This window comes from Lactuca virosa, chromosome 9, assembly GCF_052849685.1.
Source record: "Lactuca virosa cultivar CGN04683 chromosome 9, Lactuca_virosa_CGN04683_v6, whole genome shotgun sequence".
In the NCBI taxonomy this organism is placed as follows: domain Eukaryota; kingdom Viridiplantae; phylum Streptophyta; class Magnoliopsida; order Asterales; family Asteraceae; genus Lactuca; species Lactuca virosa.
The window spans coordinates 69,440,805-69,463,973 of NC_136434.1; the positions used below are offsets into that span (position 1 = coordinate 69,440,805).

The 23,169-nt window shown below is 41.0% G+C and overlaps 1 protein-coding gene across 2 annotated transcripts; it reads left to right on the forward strand.

Annotated features, from left to right (window-relative positions):
- The first annotated feature begins 14,124 nt into the window (after positions 1-14,124).
- On the forward strand, positions 14,125-21,203 carry LOC145138221 (putative E3 ubiquitin-protein ligase LIN-1). 2 transcript variants are annotated; one of them, XM_079072337.1, is made up of 17 exons: positions 14,125-14,346; positions 14,809-15,729; positions 15,819-15,873; positions 16,307-16,666; positions 16,755-16,840; positions 16,906-18,144; positions 18,235-18,379; positions 18,473-18,730; positions 18,812-19,124; positions 19,214-19,338; positions 19,403-19,522; positions 19,606-19,737; positions 19,821-19,943; positions 20,077-20,187; positions 20,275-20,418; positions 20,503-20,739; positions 20,826-21,203. In XM_079072337.1, the coding sequence occupies exons 2-17, from the start codon at positions 14,816-14,818 to the stop codon at positions 20,841-20,843; spliced, it is 4,380 nt and encodes a 1,459-aa protein (XP_078928463.1). In that variant the 5' UTR covers positions 14,125-14,346; positions 14,809-14,815; the 3' UTR covers positions 20,844-21,203. The 2 variants fall into 2 exon arrangements, with proteins under 2 accessions (XP_078928463.1, XP_078928462.1); XM_079072336.1 differs by lacking the exon at positions 14,125-14,346 and having other exon boundaries at positions 14,792-15,729.
- The last annotated feature ends 1,966 nt before the right edge of the window (positions 21,204-23,169 follow it).

Sequence of the window (23,169 nt, forward strand, 5' to 3'; positions counted from 1 at the left end):
GATTTGGGAGATCTGTTCGTCGGACTCGGCGAGCTCCCCCTGGACTCGGCGAGTCCAGTCGCGGGTTTGTTAGTTGTCCCCGTCTAGCAAGTCAGGCTGACTCAGTGAGTGGGAACAGGGGCCCGATGAGTCAGAGTCGGGCTAGACATAGAAGGACTCGGCGAGTCGCCAGATGGACTCGGCGAGTCCAGTCAATTAGAAGGTTGACTTGGACCAAGGAGTTGACTTTGACCTGTCATTTGACCTTAGGGGTATTTATGAGTACCTAATCCATGTTTACGAATTTATAGTCGGAGGGATTACCAGTGCGGCAGCCAGGCGTAGTCTGAGCAGGTTTTCGGCAGCTACTCTCGAGGTGAGTTTCCTTCCAGTAGGGACGGGTCTAAGGCACCAAGGCCGGCCCGTATAGACGATATGTTAGTATCGGAGTGTGGGCGGAGCCCGTATCTCATAGCTGAGTTTGATTGTGATATATGCCAGTATGATAGATTTGCTTATACTTGTTGTCTGTGTGATACTTGTATGTTATGGTTTAGTAGCGGAGTGTGGGCGAGGCCCGTATCTCCATGGATAGCAGAGTGTGGGCGAGGCCCGTATCTCCTAGCTAGTAGAGTGTGGGCGAGGCCCGTATCCCTATGGGTGTGGGCGAGGCCCGTATCTCTTAGCTGTACATTATATGATTGCATGGTATGTGGCATTATGGGGGAACTCACTAAGCTTCGTGCTTACGTTTTATAGTTTTGTTTTCAGGTATCTCTTCAGCTAGGGAAAAGGAGCTGGCGCGGTAGCGGCATATCACACACACTCTCATGTTTTCCGCACTATGGATTTCCTGGGATGTACTCTGAATATTTTACTATGATGTTACCGGTTCTCAGACATAAATTAATATTATGAATGTTTTGTAACGATGTTTTTATGAATTAACCTAATTTAAAAATGAAATTTTTAGCTGGTATTTTTGGGATGTTACAAGTTGGTATCAGAGCCCTGGTTTGAGGGATTCGGACACACCTTCGGGGGTGTCTGGACTCAAATCGAGGGATTAAAAGATTTTTATAAGAAATGATTTTCTAAAGACTAAGTAAAAGGGGTTTCTAAAAAGAAAAAGGTGTGTGATGTGCGCGACCGGCCGAGCTCAAGTAAGTTTTCCCCAAAGTACCCATACAAGTTTACGTTATGATTATCAATTTCAGTTTCAGTAGAACAGCATGCTAGAATAGGACTAAGGATCTAGGAATGATGCCTTATGTGCCTGCTTTATGTGTTTCGGCTTTTTGAGAATTGCATGCTAGTACAGATCAGTCAGTATGATAGCCAGAGTAGTATATACTTGATTATGTGTACTCAATGCCCGAATGCTGCTTGCTTTGTGCTATTAGGAGTTCTAGTCGTCTTTCACTAACTAGTGAACGAATATGCTAAGTTACATATTGCAAGGATTAAATAATTTCAGAAGGTTGGGTCTAGCTCTATTTCGCAGCTCTTGTTTGAGTCCAACCGTTGTAGGGTAGGACCTCTCATTCGAAGAATTATCTAGTCTGAGTAATATATAATAGTATTCGCGAGCTAGTTAGGGAAAGAAAGCAGGGACTTCTTGTGCAGCTGATGGCAGAGAGTGGGATGGCGATTACTTAGGGCAAGCCTAGGGCGAGAGTAGCACGAGAACCGCAGTATTAGTAGAAAGGACTTGGTTGAGTTGAGGCAATTCTTGAGGAAAGTACGGATAGACGTGGAAGGTAGTATGGGCCCGTACTACTGAAAGCGGAGGATCCGTACTCGATTCAAAAAGGGCCGAGACGAGACCGGGGACTTGTGATATGAATGTGAGCCTCGTTAGTGGAATATAGTATGATGGTGGTTATGCTATGTTTTGCAGTATGGTGACCACACGACAGGGAGCGGGAGGCTCAGAATCAGGATCGGGTTCGGGTTCAGGGTTCGAACCAGTTGATGAGGGTCTACGCGAGTTCATTCCGTCAGAGATTACCAGGGGCATCCTTGAGTCGACTCCCATCATCTTCGGGTCGATCAAGGAGGGTATTGTAGAGTTGATGGAGGATCGTCTCAGGGCGTTCAAGAGTGATATGGCGGCTAGCCAGTCAGGACCACGCACACTGTCCTTTAAGGACTTCAGGGGCAGTGGTGCATCAGATTTCCATGGGGCGAAGGACCCCATTGCTGCCAGACGATGGATAGCAGACCTTGAGTCTGCACAGCTGATCAGCTTCTGTCCCGAGGGGTCGAAGGTACGATTTGCAGCAGGGTGTCTACGTGACAGAGCTAGAGATTGGTGGGAGTCGGTTTGTGACTCTTTGGGAGCCGCGGCCATTGAGGCTATGACATGACCAGACTTTGTGACACGATTCAGGGCGGAGTTCGCGCCTGCGGTGGAGCTCCAGCAGTTGGCACGGGAGTTCTTGGATATGAGGCAGACGACAGAGACAGTGGCAGAGATCACTGCCAAGTTCCGGGAGAGGGCGTTACTGGTGCCCCAGTATGCAGGTGATGAGGATATGAGGAGGACCCGCTACCATGACATGCTGCGAGCCGACATTCGGGAGCATGTCAGTTTTTCAGCTTGCCCTACCCTGGATTCTATGATTGCTAGGGAGAGGGAGAGGGAGATAGATCTGGAGCATATCCGGAAGAGGAAGGCAGAGGAGGGACAGACGATAGGGGCTTCGGGAAAGAAGCCCAAGGGATCAGATGGTAGGCCGAAAGGCCATTCAGGACCGGGCCGCTGTAGGAAGTGCGGCAGGTCGCACGAGGGAGCGTGTAGATTAGGATCGACAGGCTGCTACAGGTGCGGCAAGACGGGACACTTCAGCAGGGATTGTACTGCCCCTGCTCCGGTTATTCAGACATCTGAGTTGCTGTGTTTCCACTGCAACCAGAGGGGCCACAAGAGGGCCAACTGCCCCCAGTTGACAGCAGCAGCGCCAGTACAGGCGCCAGCTCCAGCGACCCTGCGGATTACTGATGGCCGGCAGGGCAAGGCAGATGCTCCGGTGGTGAGGAGCCGGGCATTTCAGCTGACAGCCGAGGAGGCACGCGCTGCACCCGATGTGGTGACGGGTATGATTCTTTCCCTCGGACCTATTTATATGAGATTTATGATATTGATATGTGCTCTGTGTATATACGTTTAGGATCGTTCCATGTGAACGGTATTCCAGTCCAGGTGTTGTTTGATTCGGGGGCTACCCGATCCTTTGTTTCTCTTGCACTTAGCAAGAAGTTTCCTAAGTCCTCGGGCATGTTGGATTGCCCTTTAGAGGTCGAGATTGCGGACGACCGGTCGGTGCGAGCATCAGAGGTCTTCCGAGATTGTGTGTTAAGGTTATTCGAAGAGCGGTATTTGGTTGACCTAGTTCCCATTCCATTGCGGGGAAACAAGGTCATTATTGGTATGGATTGGCTGAGTCCCAATGGGGCAGTGATAGATTGCGCGCAACAGTTAGTACGAGTCAGAGCCCCAAGTGGGGGAGAGTTAGTAATTCAGGGTGAGAGATCACAGCGAGGGCCAGCCTTCTGTTCGGCAGCGAGGGCAAGGCGTTACCTTCAACAGGGTTGCGCAGGATATGTCGCATATGTCATGGACACCCGGGAGGCGGGTAAGGCGACGGTGGGCGATGTGCTCGTAGTACGAGAGTTCGCGGATGTATTCCCCGAGGAGCTGCCTGGGATACCTCCAGAGCGACAGGTGGAGTTCAGGATCGACCTAGTCCCTGGTGCGGCTCCGATAGCCAAGGCACCGTATCGGTTGGCTCCTGCTGAGATGCAAGAGTTGTCTACACAGCTTCAGGAGCTGTTAGACAAGGGTTTCATTAGACCGAGCAGTTCACCCTGGGGAGCCCCGATTCTGTTTGTGAAGAAGAAGGACGGGTCGCATCGGATGTGTATCGATTATAGGGAGCTGAATAAAGTAACGGTGAAGAACCGCTACCCACTCCCGAGGATTGACGACCTCTTTGACCAGCTTCAGGGAGCATCTTGGTTCTCCAAGATAGATTTGCGTTCAGGGTATCACCAGGTGAGGGTCAGAGAGGAGGATGTGCAGAAGACGGCATTTCGGACACGTTATGGCCACTATGAGTTCGTGGTGATGCCTTTCGGGCTCACCAATGCTCCTGCCGCGTTCATGGACCTCATGAACCGCGTGTGTAGACCGATGTTAGACCGGTCGGTGATAGTATTTATCGATGATATCTTGGTTTACTCCAAGACGCGAGAGCAGCATGAGGAGCATTTGCGGGAGGTTTTGGAGACCTTGAGAAGGGAGAACTTGTATGCTAAGTTCTCCAAGTGTGAGTTCTGGTTGCGCGAGGTGCAGTTTCTTGGGCACCTTGTCAACCAGAACGGGATTTTGGTGGATCCGGCCAAGGTGGAGGCCGTGATGAGATGGGAGGTTCCGAAATCTCCATCTGAGATTCGGAGTTTCCTGGGATTAGCCGGCTACTATCGGAGATTCATCCAGGATTTCTCCAAGATAGCATTACCCCTGACCAGGTTAACGAGGAAGGTTGTGGTCTTTCGTTGGGGGCCTGAGCAGCAGGCAGCATTCGAGACACTGAGACAAAGATTATGCGAGGCGCCAATCTTAGCCTTGCCAGAGGGCATGGAGGATTTTGTTGTATACTGCGATGCGTCCATCTCAGGTTTGGGCGCGGTATTGATGCAGAGAGGGCATGTCATCGCCTACACGTCAAGGCAGCTGAAGCCTCACGAGGCGAACTACCCGACGCATGATTTGGAGTTGGGGGCTGTTGTGTTCGCCCTCAAGATTTGGTGTCATTACCTCTATGGGGTTCGCTGTATGATTTACACGGACCACAAGAGTTTGAGGTACCTCATGGACCAGCCAAATCTGAATATGAGGCAGCGTCGGTGGCTTGATGTGGTAAAGGATTATGATTGTGAAATCCTTTATCACCCGGGGAAGGCCAACGTGGTGGCCGATGCGCTTAGCCGCAAGGCGGCGCCGATCAGGGATATTTGCATGCGGATGACAGTGGTGACTCCGCTTTTGGAGCGAATCTGGGAGGCTCAGCAGGAGGCTATGAAGGAGGAACATCGGAAGAGTGAGCGGATTGTGGGACAGGTTTCCTCCTTCGACTATGACAGCAGAGGATTATTGACATTACACCGCAGGGTGTGGGTTCCATATCTCGGAGGCGTGCGCCAGGTTCTGATGGAGGAGGCGCACAAATCCCGATTCTCCATTCATCCAGGGGCAACGAAGATGTATAGGGATCTTCGTCTGGACTATTGGTGGCCCTGCATGAAGCGGGATGTAGCATGGTACGTTGAGCGGTGTCTGACCTGCAGGAAGGTCAAGGCCGAACACCAGAGACCGCACGGCAAGATGCAGCCGTTGGATATCCTGCTATGGAAATGGGAAGACATCACGATGGATTTCATCACCAAGCTTCCCAGGACCGCGCGGGGAGTGGATTCGATATGGGTCATCGTCGATCGATTGACCAAGAGCGCCCACTTTATCCCGATTCAGGAGAGCATCTCGGCCGAGAAATTGGCCGATATCTACATCAGAGAGGTGGTGGCACGGCACAGAGTGCCAATTTCAGTGATTTCGGATAGGGATGTGCGGTTCACTTCCAGGTTCTGGAAGAAGTTTCATGACGAGCTGGGTACTCGTCTGCATTTTAGTACAGCCTTTCACCCGCAGACGGATGACCAGAGCGAGCGGACCATCCAGACTCTGGAGGACATGCTGCGGGCGTGTGTTTTAGACTTCGGTGGTAGCTGGGATACCTATCTTCCTTTAGCTGAGTTTTCATATAACAACAGCTATCACGCGAGTATTGACCGCTCTCCCTTCGAGATGTTGTACGGGAGGAAGTGCAGGACCCCGATATGTTGGGGCGAGGTTGGACAGAGAGTCATGGGGAGCACCGAAGTAGTGCTCAAGACGACAGAGAAGATTCAGCAGGTCCGGAGCAGGCTTCAGACTGCTCAGAGTCGGCAGAAGAGTTATGCCGATAGGCGCCGATCAGACCTGGAGTTCCAGGTCGGGGATATGGTTCTCCTGAAAGTGTCACCGTGGAAGGGCGTCATCCGATTCAGGAAACGGGGCAAGTTAGGTCCCAAGTATATTGGACCGTTTAGGGTTGCAGCCCGGGTGGGCAAGGTGGCATATCAGCTGGACCTGCCAGCTGAACTCAGTCAGATCCACAACACTTTCCACGTCTCCCAGCTGCGGAAGTGCCTGGTGGACGATTCAGTAGTGGTACCTTTGGAGGACATCCAGGTTGATGACAGCCTGAATTATATCGAGCTGCCTGTGGCTATCCTAGACCGAAAGTCGAAGGAACTGAGGAACAAAAGGGTGGAGCTGGTGAAGGTGCAATGGCAGCATCGGAAGGGCTCGGAATGGACTTGGGAGCCCGCGGATGAGATGATGGAGCATTATCCGGAGCTGTTCTGAAAGGGAGCGGCAGACTTCGAGGACGAAGTCTAAAATAAGTGGGGGAGATTTGTAACACCGGGTTCATGGTATGATTTTATTTAAGTTTTTATCTTATTTTTGCCACGAACTCGGCGAGTCTGCGTACCGACTCGCCGAGTAGCAGCAGGGTGGACACGGGATTTGAGCGGTGAACTCGGCGAGTCGATGCATGGACTCGACGAGTCCACCTGTCTGGATGAAACTCTATTTTCAGACATTTCACCCTATTTTACCCATTCTAAAACACCCATTTCGTCCCATTCTCTTCCAGAAGAACTGTAGAGCGAAACCCTAGCCCATTTTGATCCTTGTGAGTGATTTTGGTTTGGTGAAGGAAGTTTGAAGCTTAAGAGAAGAAGGAGGAAGTTGGAGGGTGCAAGGAAGTGTGGTAGATCCGAAATCTACCCTGGGAGAAGCTCCTAACCAGGTAAGAAAGCTCCTTCTTGATCTTTAGTATAATAGATTCCCTTTTTGTCCCTTATGTGGATTGCAAGACCTTAAACCTCCCAAACTCCGTGTGTTTATGCCCTAGGAGCTTAGATTTATGGTTTGGAACCATTGCATGTCTCAGAATTGGCCAGAATGGGTGAAGAGTCGAAGGGTACTCGGCGAGTGCCAAAGTGCACTCGGCGAGTTCCATGAAGATGGCCTTAGACTCGGCGAGTTGGATAAACAACTCGGCGAGTCCTATGAAGATTGTCTGGTACTCGGCGAGTCGTTCTTCAAACTCGGCGAGTCCCTTGAATAAAGCCTTGAACTCGACGAGTTGTTCTTCCAACTCGGCGAGTCATATGATCAGTCATTAGGATAAGAAGGGTTTAAGTGTAGGAGGTCCAACCCTCCGTAGTCGCACGTGGAATTAGCAATTTAACGTGTAGCTATAGTCCCAGAATCTCCAAACCTCCAGGATTGATGTTCGGATGGAAGATTGGAGCGATTTGGGAGATCTGTTCGTCGGACTCGGCGAGCTCCCCCTGGACTCGGCGAGTCCAGTCGCGGGTTTGTTAGTTGTCCCCGTCTAGCAAGTCAGGCTGACTCAGTGAGTGGGAACAGGGGCCCGATGAGTCAGAGTCGGGCTAGACATAGAAGGACTCGGCGAGTCGCCAGATGGACTCGGCGAGTCCAGTCAATTAGAAGGTTGACTTGGACCAAGGAGTTGACTTTGACCTGTCATTTGACCTTAGGGGTATTTATGAGTACCTAATCCATGTTTACGAATTTATAGTCGGAGGGATTACCGGTGCGGCAGCCAGGCGTAGTCTGAGCAGGTTTTCGGCAGCTACTCTCGAGGTGAGTTTCCTTCCAGTAGGGACGGGTCTAAGGCACCAAGGCCGGCCCGTATAGACGATATGTTAGTATCGGAGTGTGGGCGGAGCCCGTATCTCATAGCTGAGTTTGATTGTGATATATGCCAGTATGATAGATTTGCTTATACTTGTTGTCTGTGTGATACTTGTATGTTATGGTTTAGTAGCGGAGTGTGGGCGAGGCCCGTATCTCCATGGATAGCAGAGTGTGGGCGAGGCCCGTATCTCCTAGCTAGTAGAGTGTGGGCGAGGCCCGTATCCCTATGGGTGTGGGCGAGGCCCGTATCTCTTAGCTGTACATTATATGATTGCATGGTATGTGGCATTATGGGGGAACTCACTAAGCTTCGTGCTTACGTTTTATAGTTTTGTTTTCAGGTATCTCTTCAGCTAGGGAAAAGGAGCTGGCGCGGTAGCGGCATATCACACACACTCTCATGTTTTCCGCACTATGGATTTCCTGGGATGTACTCTGAATATTTTACTATGATGTTACCGGTTCTCAGACATAAATTAATATTATGAATGTTTTGTAACGATGTTTTTATGAATTAACCTAATTTAAAAATGAAATTTTTAGCTGGTATTTTTGGGATGTTACATCCACCTTTATGATAAATATGGTATTTGAAACCCTTCTGGAGTAGTTGGGTTAAGGATTTTTTCGGATTAAGGGCTTAATGATTAAGACATCATGGGTTTTGGCTTTATTTGGACCTAGGGGTTGAGATCTTGATTTGTTTGGGTGTCTTAATGGATAAAGTTGGAAACTTTATCCATTTAGACAATAGTATGGACTAGATCTGAACTTTGGAGGCCTTATGATCGAGGGAGGCAGCTTAATCCATTAAGCTGCTAAAGACTCGATGCACACGTCGTGACACCAGGTCGTTTCGGCGTGGCGATAAGGAATATCATGATGGACTATTGCTGGAGGGCCACAACGTGGGCATAGGTGGCCATGACGTGGCGGTTGACTAAAGTCAACATTGGTCTTTGACTTTGACCGTTTACTTTTGACCTAGGTTGACTTTTGACCAAGATGGTTGATTTCAGGTTGTAGTCTAAGGTTGGACCTTGTATGTTGTGATAGGAGTGTGGTTGTGGCGGTTGTGTGGCTTTGAGTTGAGTATTAGTCGACTTTGTGATTCAGGTGAGTCTCCTCACTGTACTCGGGGGTCGAAGGCACCAATGCCGACCCATTGGCTTATGTTATATAGGAAGACCAGGGGGTGTCCCTTGGTATTTATATGAAAGACCTGGAGGTGGCTCCCGGCAAATTGTATGCACGACCAGAGACTGGACCCTGACAGATATATGTAGTATGCTCGTTGTCTCTGTGATACTTGCATAGAACATCAGGAGGTGGCTTTTGGCACTTGTCTATAAGACCCATGGTTTTGGCCCCCGGCCTGGCAATGAAAGACCATGATACGGCTCATGGCATAGTGGTAAAACTATGGTTGGCACATAGCAATCTCTATTGTATGTATGGTATGTGGTATTTTGGGGAACTCACTAAGCTTTGTGCTTACAGTTTCATATTTATGGTTTCAGGTACTTCCAGTTCGAAAGGGAAGGACCCGACGTGACTGCACAACATCCCCCACAATTTTCCGCATTGGCAATTAATGGTATTACTCTTATGTTTAAATAATATATTCACTTTGATCAGTTTTGGAACAACTCGTTTGTATGATTTATTGTTTTAAAAATGAAAATTTTACTATGAATTTTTTGGGACATTACAAGTTGACATCAAAGCCTTGGTTTAAGGGATTCAGGTACACTCTCGGGTGTGACTGAATTCAAACTGAGGAATTGGTAATCTTTTGAAAGAAAACAAATTTCTAAAATATCTTTATAAAGAAATAGGGAGTGTGATGTGTGCAATCAACCGAGCTCAAGTAAGTGATTCCCAGAATACCCATATATGTTGATATGTTATATGATATGAATGCTTTCATTCTAGGATAAAGCTAAGGATACTTTCAGGAATTGCATAATAGATTGCCCTGTTACATGATGCCTTGTAGCCTAAGAGGAATGGAATGTTATGGTGGATTTGGAGTATGTATTGGAATAACAGGAAACACGTCGATGTTTTCAAGGGAGTCCATGGAATGGAATAATATTGATTCAAATTGACGCTGGATGTTATGTGTGACGGTGGATGTTGAAGACGATCGATAGATCTTTTTTGAGTTAATATGAAGGCCTTACCTGATGCGCAACACCAAAGCATCTCAAATTGACCTTTTCCACTTCACCCTTATGATTGCAAGTACCTCCTTCCTTGAGATACTACTAACGTTGGTTACCTGTCGCCTTCATCTTCCGACTCAGAAGAAGGTCACCGGGTGACGAAGACGCCGACAATGACATTACTGGAAACCCAGAATTCCAGTTCTAGCAGACACGACGGCTACTCGAGAGGAAACTACCCAAGCCATCAGATCAATAGTAGTTGATGTGAGGTCGGTGAGATCAACGAGATGCAAATGTGAGGTCGGAAAGAAACCATCATCCCTTTCCCCCTATTTGTTTGCGATGATCTCCAAATTCTAGGGTTTTTTAGTTTAGATAATAGAGAACAACGGAAGAGATGATGTATGTAGAAGGTTGAGAGAGAGAAAAAGAGAGGCGGTGGGAGACAGTGATGTGCACATGAATATAATATGTGTTCAAGACATGCACCCCGTTTAGAACAGGAACCAAAACCGCCAATGTAAGAAACTATTATGGCCAAAGTCTTAAGTCCCAAAGTTTACTATTTACTTAACATTCCACAATTAATATGTATATATAATTGTATAGCATATTATATCTACTAATGATTTATGAACAACGATGATTTGGAGTCGGCTTTAATACCAAATGGTTTGGAGCCAATCTCCACCGCTACTATGTACCAATCACTTTAATAAAGATATGTAACACTTGTCGCCATCTCCTGCTTCATTGTATCCTCTACTATTATTTTCTCTCTCTTTCTCTATTCAACATCACATAAACGCTAATCGATCAAGGTTGTGTCTTCTTCCCTATTTGCCTTTGTCGTGTGGAGTTGAAGGATATATGCCTGAAATTTCCTTTGTTAGCCCTCCACCTGCTCCACTGCTTTACTCTCTCGCATGTTGGTTAGTCACTATAATCGCCAAAGACCGGTTGATGGAGTTATCCAAAGTACTAAGGTATTACTAATCTCCCCGCCCCCTTCTAAGTTAGTTTTTTTGTTTAAATCTTAATTTTTTCATTTACTGGTGAAAACTCCATTTGAAGATGATGTTATTGATTGCACGAGGGCTTGGATTGTTGGGAAAAGCTTTGTTCCTCTGGTAAATTTTGCTTTCTTTTGTTTTTTTGTTATTTTTTCTCTATATTATAAGACAAAAACTATAAATTGAATTATGAGATTGTGTCCTGTTTTAGGGATTTTGACTTCTACAAAATTGATGGAATGTAGTTCTTGTGCATTTTACACGTGTTTCAGAGGTAAGGGGTTGTTTGGCAGCATTTCTATTTTTAAGATCTAAATTTTTAGGAGGTCTAAATTTCTAAGAGGATCTAAATATTTAACATGTTGTTTGGTTGAAACATCTGAATTACCATTGTCGACTGTTGAGATGAAGGAATAAAGAGGTAGTCGGACCAGTTGTAACATCCAATTTTTGTCTTACATTATAAACGGTCAGTGACGTAAATAGACATACTTGATATAGGACTATTTAGGATAAACAATCTTGACAAAAGTCATAGTAATCGTAAAAGCGAGAGCGTGCATATAGTGAATGTCCAAATTTGACTTCATATAAGGAAAACATGATTTTTAGAAGTTTCAGCGCAACAGTATGCGACACAGAAACCATAATGGAGATCGGTTGATTGTTAGGACAAACAATCTAAACGAGAATTGAAGATCTCGTCAATACCTATCCGTCAATATAAAGACAATCGAGAACAAATATCGTATGAGAGAGTTATAATTTTTATACGGACTTTAAGAGTCTAAGCCTATATAAATATAACTTTAAAAACAAAAGTGAGAGTTAGCCAATGGAGTCTAAATGAAAGTTGTAGATATCGTCGATAGATACGCGTGGATATAAAGAACGTCGAAAACGGAGCTCATATGAAGAAGTTGCGGAATTTACAAAATCTACGTTTTACGCGGTGCGCGCTTCTAGAAGGTGGCAACGCGGACCACAGAGAGCTTGACACGTGTAAGCATTTCAGAGGAGAGACGTCAACAGAAGTGCGCAAGGCACATCTCAAAATTTGCCTATAAATAGCAGCCTACGCCCTCTTCTTTCTCTCACAATTCTCTAAACTCTCTCTAAATCGATTCTCATCTCGAGTTCTGTTTTTCCCTAAATTATTAGAAATAGTTAGTGGAGCCCTACGTTTTCAAAGGGTCCAACAGTTTTGGGTGCTTGGGTCGGAGTCCTACCCGCGACTTTTCCAGTTTTCGCTAGAAACTCTCTATTGGTTAGGTTACACTTACTACGCTTTAAGTGTAACTTATATTTATATTCATAGTTGTTGTTATGAATGTATAAACAAGATTTATCGGTAATTCCAGTTATAATGCTGATTGATTTACTTAAGAGATAGGTGTTTAGAATGATAATGTTGGCTTGGTTGTTGGATTTTAGAAATGCTATATGCCAAAATGGTCTTGCCTCTCAGTTTTCCTGTCTGGTTGATCCTTATTTGATAGAATTCTCGGTATTTATTGGGATTAATGAAATATCTAGCTTTCATTACCAGATTGTCATAAGATTAATAAGTAATAGTATTATAGGTTAATACACGTTTGGCACGTTGCTCGCCAGTGGGATCGCCCAGAAAGTTGTTAATCTTCTGAGAAACTGTCCATGTGAGTTTTTTCACTATATTATGTGCTCCAATATATATCTTCTGTATGTTAGGATACAGTTGCCATGTAGTATGCCATTAGGATAGTTCTGTTAGTTGTTTGTAGTGTTGGATTGCTGTCTGTTATGTTATATATATTGATATTTTATGTGGGGAGTTAAGGGCGGCCCAACCTCGGGCTGAAGGCCAATAGACTCGGGTGGACCAGCTTTATGCTGAAGGCCAAGTAGCGGACCAACTTTATGTTGAAGGCAAAAAGGGTGGACCAACTTTGTGCTGAAGGCTAAGAGCGGACCAACTTTATGCTGAAAGCCATTATGTGTATGCAGTGTATATGTATTGTGGTATATGGTATTTTGGGGAACTCACTAAGCTTCGTGCTTACCCAGTTGATTATAAATGTTTTTCAGGTACTTCATTGACTCATAAAAAGGGCAAGGTTCGACTGTATACACGCACATTCGCAACATGTTTCCGCATAATGTAACTATACTCTGATATATTTGAATTGAAAATTTTGGGTTGAAAATGGGGACGTTACATGTGGTTACAAGAATAGCTTAGGAAACAACCCCATGGAAAGCAGGAAGGTAGTAATCGAGGCTCAAATAAGCCACCATTCAAGAGTAAAGAAGGTAGGCGGAGATGAAACATGGTTGTTGGATGTTATAGAGACGACATACACGAGACGGTGAATGAGAGGCGAGACAAGCTAGACTTCCCTCAGACCATCATCGTCGCCGCCAAATTCGGTTTTGGGGAAATCGATATAACCTTCATTACCATTGTCGAGTATGCATTCAACCCAAGCCTTAGGTTTCGATTTTGGGGAAATCAATCTAACCTTCATTACTAGTTGCATTGGTATTTGATGGAGCCGATGATGAAGCGTAAAGATGGTAAACAATCGCATTGATGTGGATCTTGACCGTTGAGATGGTGCATCACATCATCAAGGTTGATGATGATGGGTTTTAGGGTAAGATTGAGGTGGAGAAGATGCTGAATCAAGAAGCGAGTGAAATTGGATTTTTTTTTTATTTTTTAATTAAAGAAGTATGAAAATAAATAAAAAAAAATTAAAAAACTATTTTAGGACATATTGATAATCAGGTTGGGTATCAATCCAAAATCACACAAAAATATCAATTATAGGAAAAAAAAAACCACCTGACACGCAAATAACCAGATTATATATTTTGTTATACTGTTGGTATCTTAGTTATTTTAAACTTTAATTAATAATGAGCTTATTCTTTTTGTCTTTAACGGTACCTCCTCACTATAATAAGAAAATAATATTTCCCGCCAAATTTCTTTCCCAGAGCAATATTTACAAGTTTCAGAAAGTTGTTATTTTAAATGCTTGTACATCATGCAGCAGAGTTGTATATTACTTCGGATTTTAGAATTTGAGTTCAACCAAATAAGGTGAGTTGACCATCAACCACAATCGCCGGCCGGCAGTTTTGGAAGCCGGCCTCTCTCTCTAGAATACATTGTATCGGGAGCGTCAATCTAATCGTTGGTTGATCAATTTTCCAGCTCGTCATCAATCGTATTCTTCATTTGATTTTTTTTTATTGTTACACTTCTACTTGTTGCTTAATTGGATACTCAATCCTTATTCTTCTCGTTGAAGTTTATTGGATCATGACCTAGTACTGACTGGTAGTAGCAATCATTACTGTAAGTCGTCTCTATTCCTGTCAGGTTTATGTATACGTGTGTTGATTGATTAACTTTTGCACCATTAATCGTTTGATTAGTGTGGAGTAGGTGAAATTTGTAGAATAAACTGCTTTCAGTAATATAGTTTAGATTACAGAGATTACTGCTTCTTTTCTATGTGAGGAACACTAGCAGTTGCCCTTTCGTTAGTTCAGTGTATTTGAATTTTGAACATAAAGAAATCGGTAGAATTCAGGTTTTACAAATTGATACTCACCTGGTTGAGTTGAGGTCGAACTGATTTTGATCTCAATTCGACTTGGATTTGCAATAACTTTTCATCAACATATCTCTGTGTAGTAATTTTTTCACAGGATTATATGTGATCGTCAATTTATCTCAAAGTCTAAGTTAATGCCAATTTTGAAAGTAAAATTTTAGTCCTTCTGATAAATACATAATCATGGCTGGAAACTATAGGTTTTCAATGGACCAAGATGATATAGCGAGATCCTTAATCACCACAATTGGGAGTTTCATTCAAGACAGGTTGCTTGATCAAAGACAAAGGGCCCTACAGAAGGAACAATGTGGTGAAAGATTAGCAGCAGAAGATGAGAGCAGTAACAAAGACACAGCAGTTAGGTATTCTGATCAAGCAGTTTTGGCAAATTTGGATTGGGGTATGGATACCCTTGAGGAAGCCATTAATACATCCAACACTGAGACAAAAATGGCAAGACTTGATCATGCAGAAAAGATGTTACAAGTTTGTGCTATGTTAAATTCCAGTGATAAAACCGCTGGTGTCCCTAATTTCTATCTCTCTGCTTGGGCTCATCTTAACCTTTCTTACTTATGGAAGTTGAGAAACAATGTCACAAATGCTGTTCTTCATGTTCTTGAGATGTTTTCTGTTGACCCCTTCTTTTCAAGGATTGATTTTGCTCCTGAGATCTGGAAAACACTGTTTCTCCCTCACATGAGTTCTATTGTTGGTTGGTACTCAGAGGAAAGGCATAGGATTATGATGAACATGATTCCAGATTCAGGTGATTTATCATTCACTGCTGATTTTGATCAGTATTTTAATGAATCCTTGGTTTTGTCTATGAGGCCAGATCAAGCAGAGAAATTGCAAAAGTTGGAAAAACATTATGGGCAATCTTTGGATGAGAATACCAGGAATTACGCGAATTACTTCAAAGATTGCATGAATCATGATCCTGAAACTAGTAAGAAAGCAATTCCTATGATGCCAATTGCAGAGGCTCCTATGACTCCTTTGCATGAAGTGAGTCGCAAAATTCCAGATTATGTGAGATTTGGTCCCATATTGCCTAAAAGTGCAGGGTTCTCACCAGTTCTAAAACCTAATAAGAATTCTAGAGAAGCTTCCAGGTTAGTTTCTTATCTTTTTTCTTTCTCTTCTTATTCAACTTTCACATATAAATAAAACTTATGCATTTCTGTAATCTGAATTGGAACAGTGCCACTCACATCGACTCTGAGAACCTAGAGGATTCTGCTGCATGGGATATTCAAGTAAGTGGCTGTTTCTTTTTGACTTAATGGGCTTAATGGGTTAAGCCTTAAGCTCGACAACTATACATGGTTGTTTCTCTTGTATTTAATCTGGACATAATGACTTAACTCTTTGCCCTTCCTTTTCCTCCTGACTACCCTCACGTTAAAAGATTAAAGTTAAAATTGATGATTATTGTAAAATGTTTTTTGGAGTGCAAGGGTAAAATGATCATTTAGTCTCATTCAGACGGTTTATTCGGTCCAGAAAAGAACATACCTTATGTACGCAGCATGTTATTCATACAGAATTCATTACCCAATCAGCCACTTTACCCATGTAGGACTGAATTAATGGGGGAAAAAAAGAAATAGCCCCTAAGAAGATAGCCACTCAAAATTGATCAGTTTATTGAATATCCATAAGTTATATATATTATTGTTTTACATACAGGAGGGAATACCAGAGGAAAACAATGAATCTGAGTATGAACAGGATGAAGATGGAATTCAAAGCATAGAATCACTTCCAAGTGTTGAAATGAACAATAATTATAAAACTGGACCTAATGGACACACATTAAAGGAAAAGAATCGACCATTTTCACCTCAGATGTTCTCTCCTGTAATCTCAAGTAAAACATCCCCAAAAGTTTCATCTCCAAAACAAGATGGAAATAATAAGGTCACATCTACCTCAACCCTACGTTCCAATCGATCAATGGATTATAAAGTCGCCACTTCTTTGCCTACTTCACCATTAGTGCACCATGATCTCAGTATTAGCTCAGCAGACTCAGATAATGAATCTAGAGTATGTCTCAAAGTTATGACTTACAAAAAAAAACCTTTTCTAAATTGATGGCTTATTAGCTATTACTAATTGTTGCTTTAATGCTTAGGAACATAAGAAAAGTGTTAGGACAAAAGTTGGACATGGACGAAATTCTAGTATTGCAAATATGAAGACTCAGACATCAGATAAAAGGTAACTAACTATGAGTCATTTTTGTATTGTTGTTTTTGTCCTAATTTTTATTTTAATAATTTCAGCTTCCATGGAGAATATGATAATGGAAGCCCAAACTTTGGTTCTCCTCAATCTTCTACACAATCAAGGCCACCAAAAGATTTTGTATGTCCCATAACTAGCCATATTTTCAGTGATCCAGTAACCCTAGAAACAGGTCAAACATACGAAAGAAAAGCCATTGAAGAATGGATGAAGAGAGGAAACACAACATGTCCAATCACAAGACAACCTCTCTCAGCCAATTCACTCCCAAAAACAAATTATGTCTTGAAAAGACTCATCACCTCATGGAAAGAACAACATCCAGATCTTGCACAAGAATTATCATACCCTGCAACACCACAAAGTTCCCATGGGAGCCCTTCTTTAAGACAAATGTCACAAATCCAATCAAGAACATCAAATCCATATGATTCCAACAATTTCAAACCAAATAGATTCATGCAAGCTACAATCGCCACGTCACCAACAAGTGTGATATCTCAAGCTGCTGTGGAATCAATCATCAGTGGCTTAAAACCATTCATTACATGCCTTTGCACCTCAGAAGATTTGAAAGAATGTGAAACAGCAGTTTTGACTATTTCCAAGATGTGGAAGGAGTCAAATGCTGATTCAGGTGTCCATGCTTGTTTATCAACTTCAACAACAGTGAATGGATTCATTGATGTTCTATCAGCTTCTTTAAGCAGGGAAGTTTTAAGAACAACAGTTTACATTCTATCTGAGTTACTAGTAGCTGATGAAAGACTCAGGGAGATTCTAACAAATGTTGATCTTGAATGTTTAGCTGCTTTACTACAAAACGGTTTATCCGAGGCTGCTGTTCTTATATACCTTCTGAAACCCTCGTTTTCTCAGCTCTCAGAGTTTAACTTAGTTCCATATATTATTCAAAACATATGTAAAAAAGATGAAGAATCCAAGGATTCTGAACTGGTGATGAATCCAAAGGATGCTGCTGTAGAGTTAGTGGCTCAGGTTTTAATCGAAGGAGATGAGACTAGTAGAAATTCTAATGCTTTGAGTGTTATATCTGTGAATGCAGTGCCTTCATTGGTTATGTGTTTAGAGAGAGTGGATACACGACAATCTGTTATGTATATCTTGCTGTGTTGCATCCATGCAGATAGAAGTTGCAGGAATTTAATAGCAACAAGAATTGACTTGTGCTATGTTCTTGAACTATTTCATGCTGGAAATGAATATGTCAGAGGCCTGTGTATAGAATTTCTCTGGGAGTTAGTTCAGTTAAACAGGTACGTTTCATCTTTTGTAGTACTTTGTCATGAATCATTTTTTTCATATTACGATTAGGACATTACCTAATCTTGTTAGGGCTTTTTCAGGAGAACATTATGCAATCAGATTTTGCAAATAATAAAGGATGAAGGAGCATGTAGCACAATGCATACTCTTCTAGTCTATCTTCAAAATGCTCCAATGGAGCAACAGCCTGTCATTGCATCCCTTCTTCTTCAGCTTGATCTCCTGGTTAGCCATTAACATCTTTATCATTTCAAGTTATCCATCAACAAAGGCTTGCAACTTGAGTCATGTTTAACAAAATCTTTCTTTTATTTGTAGGTTGAGCCTAGAAAAATGAGCATTTATCGAGAGGAAGCGATTCAAACACTTATTGAATCCCTCCCAAAAAAAGATTTCCCAAATTCACAACTTGCAGCTCTTGATGCCTTGTCATCTCTTTCAGGCCACCTTAGTGCTTCAGGGAAGTCTCTTACTGAAGCCTGGTTACTCAAGCTTGCAGGATTTGATCAACCTTATGAAGATTCTGTGAAGAAAGAAAATCTCAAAGTTAACGAACATGAACCAATTGAGAATATGGTTTGTTCTTTTTTTTTTTTTTTTTTTTTCATCTTACAGTTACAAAATCTATTCGATAAAAAAACTCATGTTTTATTTTAGGACAAGGAAGAGGAGATAGCTGCAAATTGTTGGGAGAAAAGGATAGCTTTTGTACTTTGCAACCATGAAAAGGGTCTTATATTTAATGCTTTAGAAGAATGTCTGAAGAGCAACTCCATAGACATGACAAAGAAGTGCCTTTCCATAGCCACTTGGCTCATATACATGCTTTACAATCTGCCCGACACAGGTGTTAGAGATGCTGCCCGGAAGGCTTTGCTTGACCAATTCATATACATACTACAATCCTCTAAGAATCTTGAAGAGAAGATTTTGGCAACCGTTGCCCTGAGAAGCTTCATTAGTGATCCAGGTGAAATCAACCATAGCTCCACAATTAGACCTTGTTCTATATTAGACATGACATGACAAAACAATTGTACTGATAATTTGTTTGTTCAGGTGCACTTGTTGAACTTGGTGGCTACGCTAAAGGCTTGTACAAAACCTTGAAAAAGCTCAAGAGGAGCTCTGTGGTTGTCAGTGACATAATGAAAACATTAATGAATTTGCCATCTGTCAATGCAGTGAGTACAAACCTTCAATATGTGTACATTTTAACATAATCTTTCCTGACTCTTTGAATTCTAGGCAGATATGTGGAGTTATTCAGAAGGATTTGAGCTGGATACATCAATGAATGGAGAGGTTCCATCTTTGGTTAACATAAAAGGTCGACTAATAAGCAGCCATTCTGATGGAACCATTAAGGTGTGTAGAAATAGCAATGTACTTTCATCTTCATAAATTTTTGAGTGATTGGTATTAATTTTTTTTTTTATATATATATTTAGGTTTGGGATAGTGGTAAAAAGGCGTTAAGGTTGATTCAGGAGGTTCGTGATCATGCAAAAGCTGTCACATGCCTGTATGTTTCACCTTCAAGTGATAAAATCTATAGTGGTTCCTTGGATAAAACAATACGGGTATGCCTATCATTTCATTTTATTTTGCTTTTCTAAACAAAACTTACTTTCACCATTTTTAACAAATTATATTTTTTCACCAGGTATGGGTAATCAAACAAGAAGGAATCCATTGTATTCAGGTCCATGATGTTAAAGAGACTGTCTGTGGGTTGGTAGCTGATGCAGATTTTGCATATTTTTTCTCTCAAAGTGCTGGAGTCAAGGTTAAATCTCTAAACTCAAAAGACCTTTAAGCCCATTTGTTACACAAAACATGACATGACAGAATAGCCCTAGAAAGCTTGTCCAGTCTTGAATAACAAAGTCAAAGTGCTGACTAAATTACATCATGTGTAGGTTTATGGATGGTCTGGAGTTATCAAGAACCTCAACATCAAACAAACTGTTAGAAGCCTTGCCTTGAATGGCAATAAACTGTATTGTGGTTGCAGTGGTTTCAACATACAGGTAATAACATATAATTTCAAACCTAGATTCTCTTTCCCCACAAATAAAACATTTCAAAACTCTGTATCACATATAATTTGTTATCAGGAAGTAGATTTGCGAAAAAACACATCAACAACATTTTACGCAGGAGCAAGAAAATTATTGGGTAAACAATCAATCCATTCGCTATATATTCAAGACAATCTTCTGTTTGTGGGTGGAACATCAATAGATGGAATTGCAGGAAAGGTAGTAAAAAACTATAAAATAAAAACTACTAATTTCATTAACATTATAAAGCTCTTAATCACCAAACTGTTGGCAATATGGTAGGTATTCTCTCTATCAAACAGAGGTGTAATAGGATCATTATCAACGGGATTTGACATTCAGTTGTTGGCTGTGAATAATGATTTCATATTTGGAGCTACAAAAAGTGGGACTATTGAGGTGTGGTTGAAGGAAAGGCTAACTAAAGTTGCTTCCATTAAAAATTCCAAAATCACATCCATGGCATCAGATGCTGATGGAGAAATGCTCTTTGCTGGCTCTTCTGATGGCAGAATTCAGGTATGTTAATGAATAAATGGTTTGCATATATGCATATGGGATTTGTGTGAATCCAAAATGACAATTTTTTGTATGTTGATTTTCAGACTTGGGGTTTAGATTGATATATGTGACAAGAAAGAAGATATAAAGTGGTGATGAACAAATTGAATCCACAAGCTCACTACTAGCATGATGAAAATTTCCATGTGGTGCTTTTCACCTCCATATGAATCCTGTTAATACATCAGAGACTTTGCATCCCTTGTTCAAATAGTTAGTTCTCTTGCATTTGTTGTTTATTGATATAGTGACATCATTGCACATTCTTTCTAGGCACATGTATAGTCCAACTTTGATAAAATTATAATCACCCCTAATCAAGACTATATTGCATCATGCAACTTAGACTGTTTATGGACAACTGTTTAAACCGTTCGCATGTGCACCTCTAATTTTGTGAAATTGCATTACATTTTGACCAATTTTGGTTATTTCCTATCATCACTTTTTGGTTAATTTGCATCAAATTTATCATTTTTGGTTATTTCCTAGTCTTCATTATTGGGAAAGCTTCGATAACGAATATCGGTATTTTCTCAAAATGTAATGATTTTTTTAATTAAGATGTTCAACATTTTGAATTGTTTATTTATGTTGGTGACTATTAAAAAACAAAAGATGGTTACGGCTTCCAATTCAACATCAAATTTACCAGCTACTTTTTAAATAGATTAATGGTGACGCAAAACAAGAAAAGTTAATAGTTTGGTATGTTATATTTGGATTTTAATTTGTAGAATTAAACGAGAAAATGACCAAAAATTTGTTCACAATAGCCTTTTGACTACTTTTATTATCAAACTGAAATAAACTAAATCTATACTCCGTATTTTGTTTCTATCTCGTCATACAACATTTGATGATATGTAACTTAATCATCGGTCATGTTTTGCCACCAAAAACAATTGTTATTATATAAAAAATGATTAAATTATTATGTAAATAGCTATGATCATTACGGATGTAATATTTAATATTGTAGATTAAAATTAAAAATAAGTTAATCAAAACATATTAAAACTTTAAACGTTAAAAGACATAAAATAAAACATCTATACCTATATATATCTATATATCTATAACAATCACGGTACAAATACTTGCACCAAATTTATTTGAAACTTCTACTATATATAATTCAAGAGTTTTATAATTTATGTCATTATAACTTAATAGTTTTTTTTAAACTTATGGTTATTAATCGACACTTATCATATTTATTGGTTAATATATATATATATATATATATATATATATATATATATATACACACACACACACACACACAGAGAGAGAGAGAGAGAGAGAGAGAGAGAGAGAGAGAGAGAGAGAGAGAGAGAGAGAGAGAGAGAGAGAGAGAGGTTTGGAATAAGATGAAGAAAAAAGATTACTTAAGAAATTACAAAGCTCTATTTTGGGGTGTATCACGAGTTCAAATTTCAGATTTCGAGTCACCGATGACAAATATGATTTTATTTCCATTCTCCACCACTATTCTTGTTGCGTCTTTATCTATGGAAGATATCTTTAAAATCCAAATCAATTTTTTTTGGAAGTATGTTTACAAAACATGTGTATTGTATCATATGACCTTTGTTTTTGTTTATTATAATTTTTTTTGTGATTCGTTTTTTTAACTTTTGAACCAACCATTTAAGTGTGTTGAATATTCGAGTTATTTTTTTTGGAAAAATATTATCTATTGTACCATATAGCCTTTGTTTTTGTTTATTATTATTATTTTTTGTGTATCTTTTTTTAACTTTTGAACCGATAACTAAGTGTGTTTGAATTTTCAATTATTTATTTATTTATTATTATTATTATTTTTTTGTAAAAGTATTCTCATAAGTTGGTGACTTCTTAAAATAGTTTGATCAACTATACAATGAATTCAACAATGATTCTTGATTGAATGATATCACATTGTGGGTCATTGTAAAATTTTTGGAGGATCTCATGTAATGTATACCATAAAATATGATTTGAGCATTGATATGACTTGAATGGATGTAGATGCGTCCAAGTAAGTGTAAAACCCGAAACCAAAATGGAGCCTCCCGTGGTATGGACCTTTATTGATAGTCGGTTTGAACAGTTGTGCTCGACTCGGTATTAGTTAGGGTTTTATCCGATCGTTTGTCAAAGTATAATGTTGTTGATAGGATTTCAGTTGTCGTTTTATTGTTTATAAATTTTCAACTTCAATATTAACATTAATCTATTTTATCACATGGTTTGGTATATTGGTAATATTTTACATCAACCTTTTGATTTCGTAAAAAAAAATATAGTTATTTCATGGTTAATGCTGAGTTTTTTTCAAAAATGGGTTGAATATAGAAAGACTTTGTAAAAATAGGTTGATTTTATTTTCATTCGCAAAAA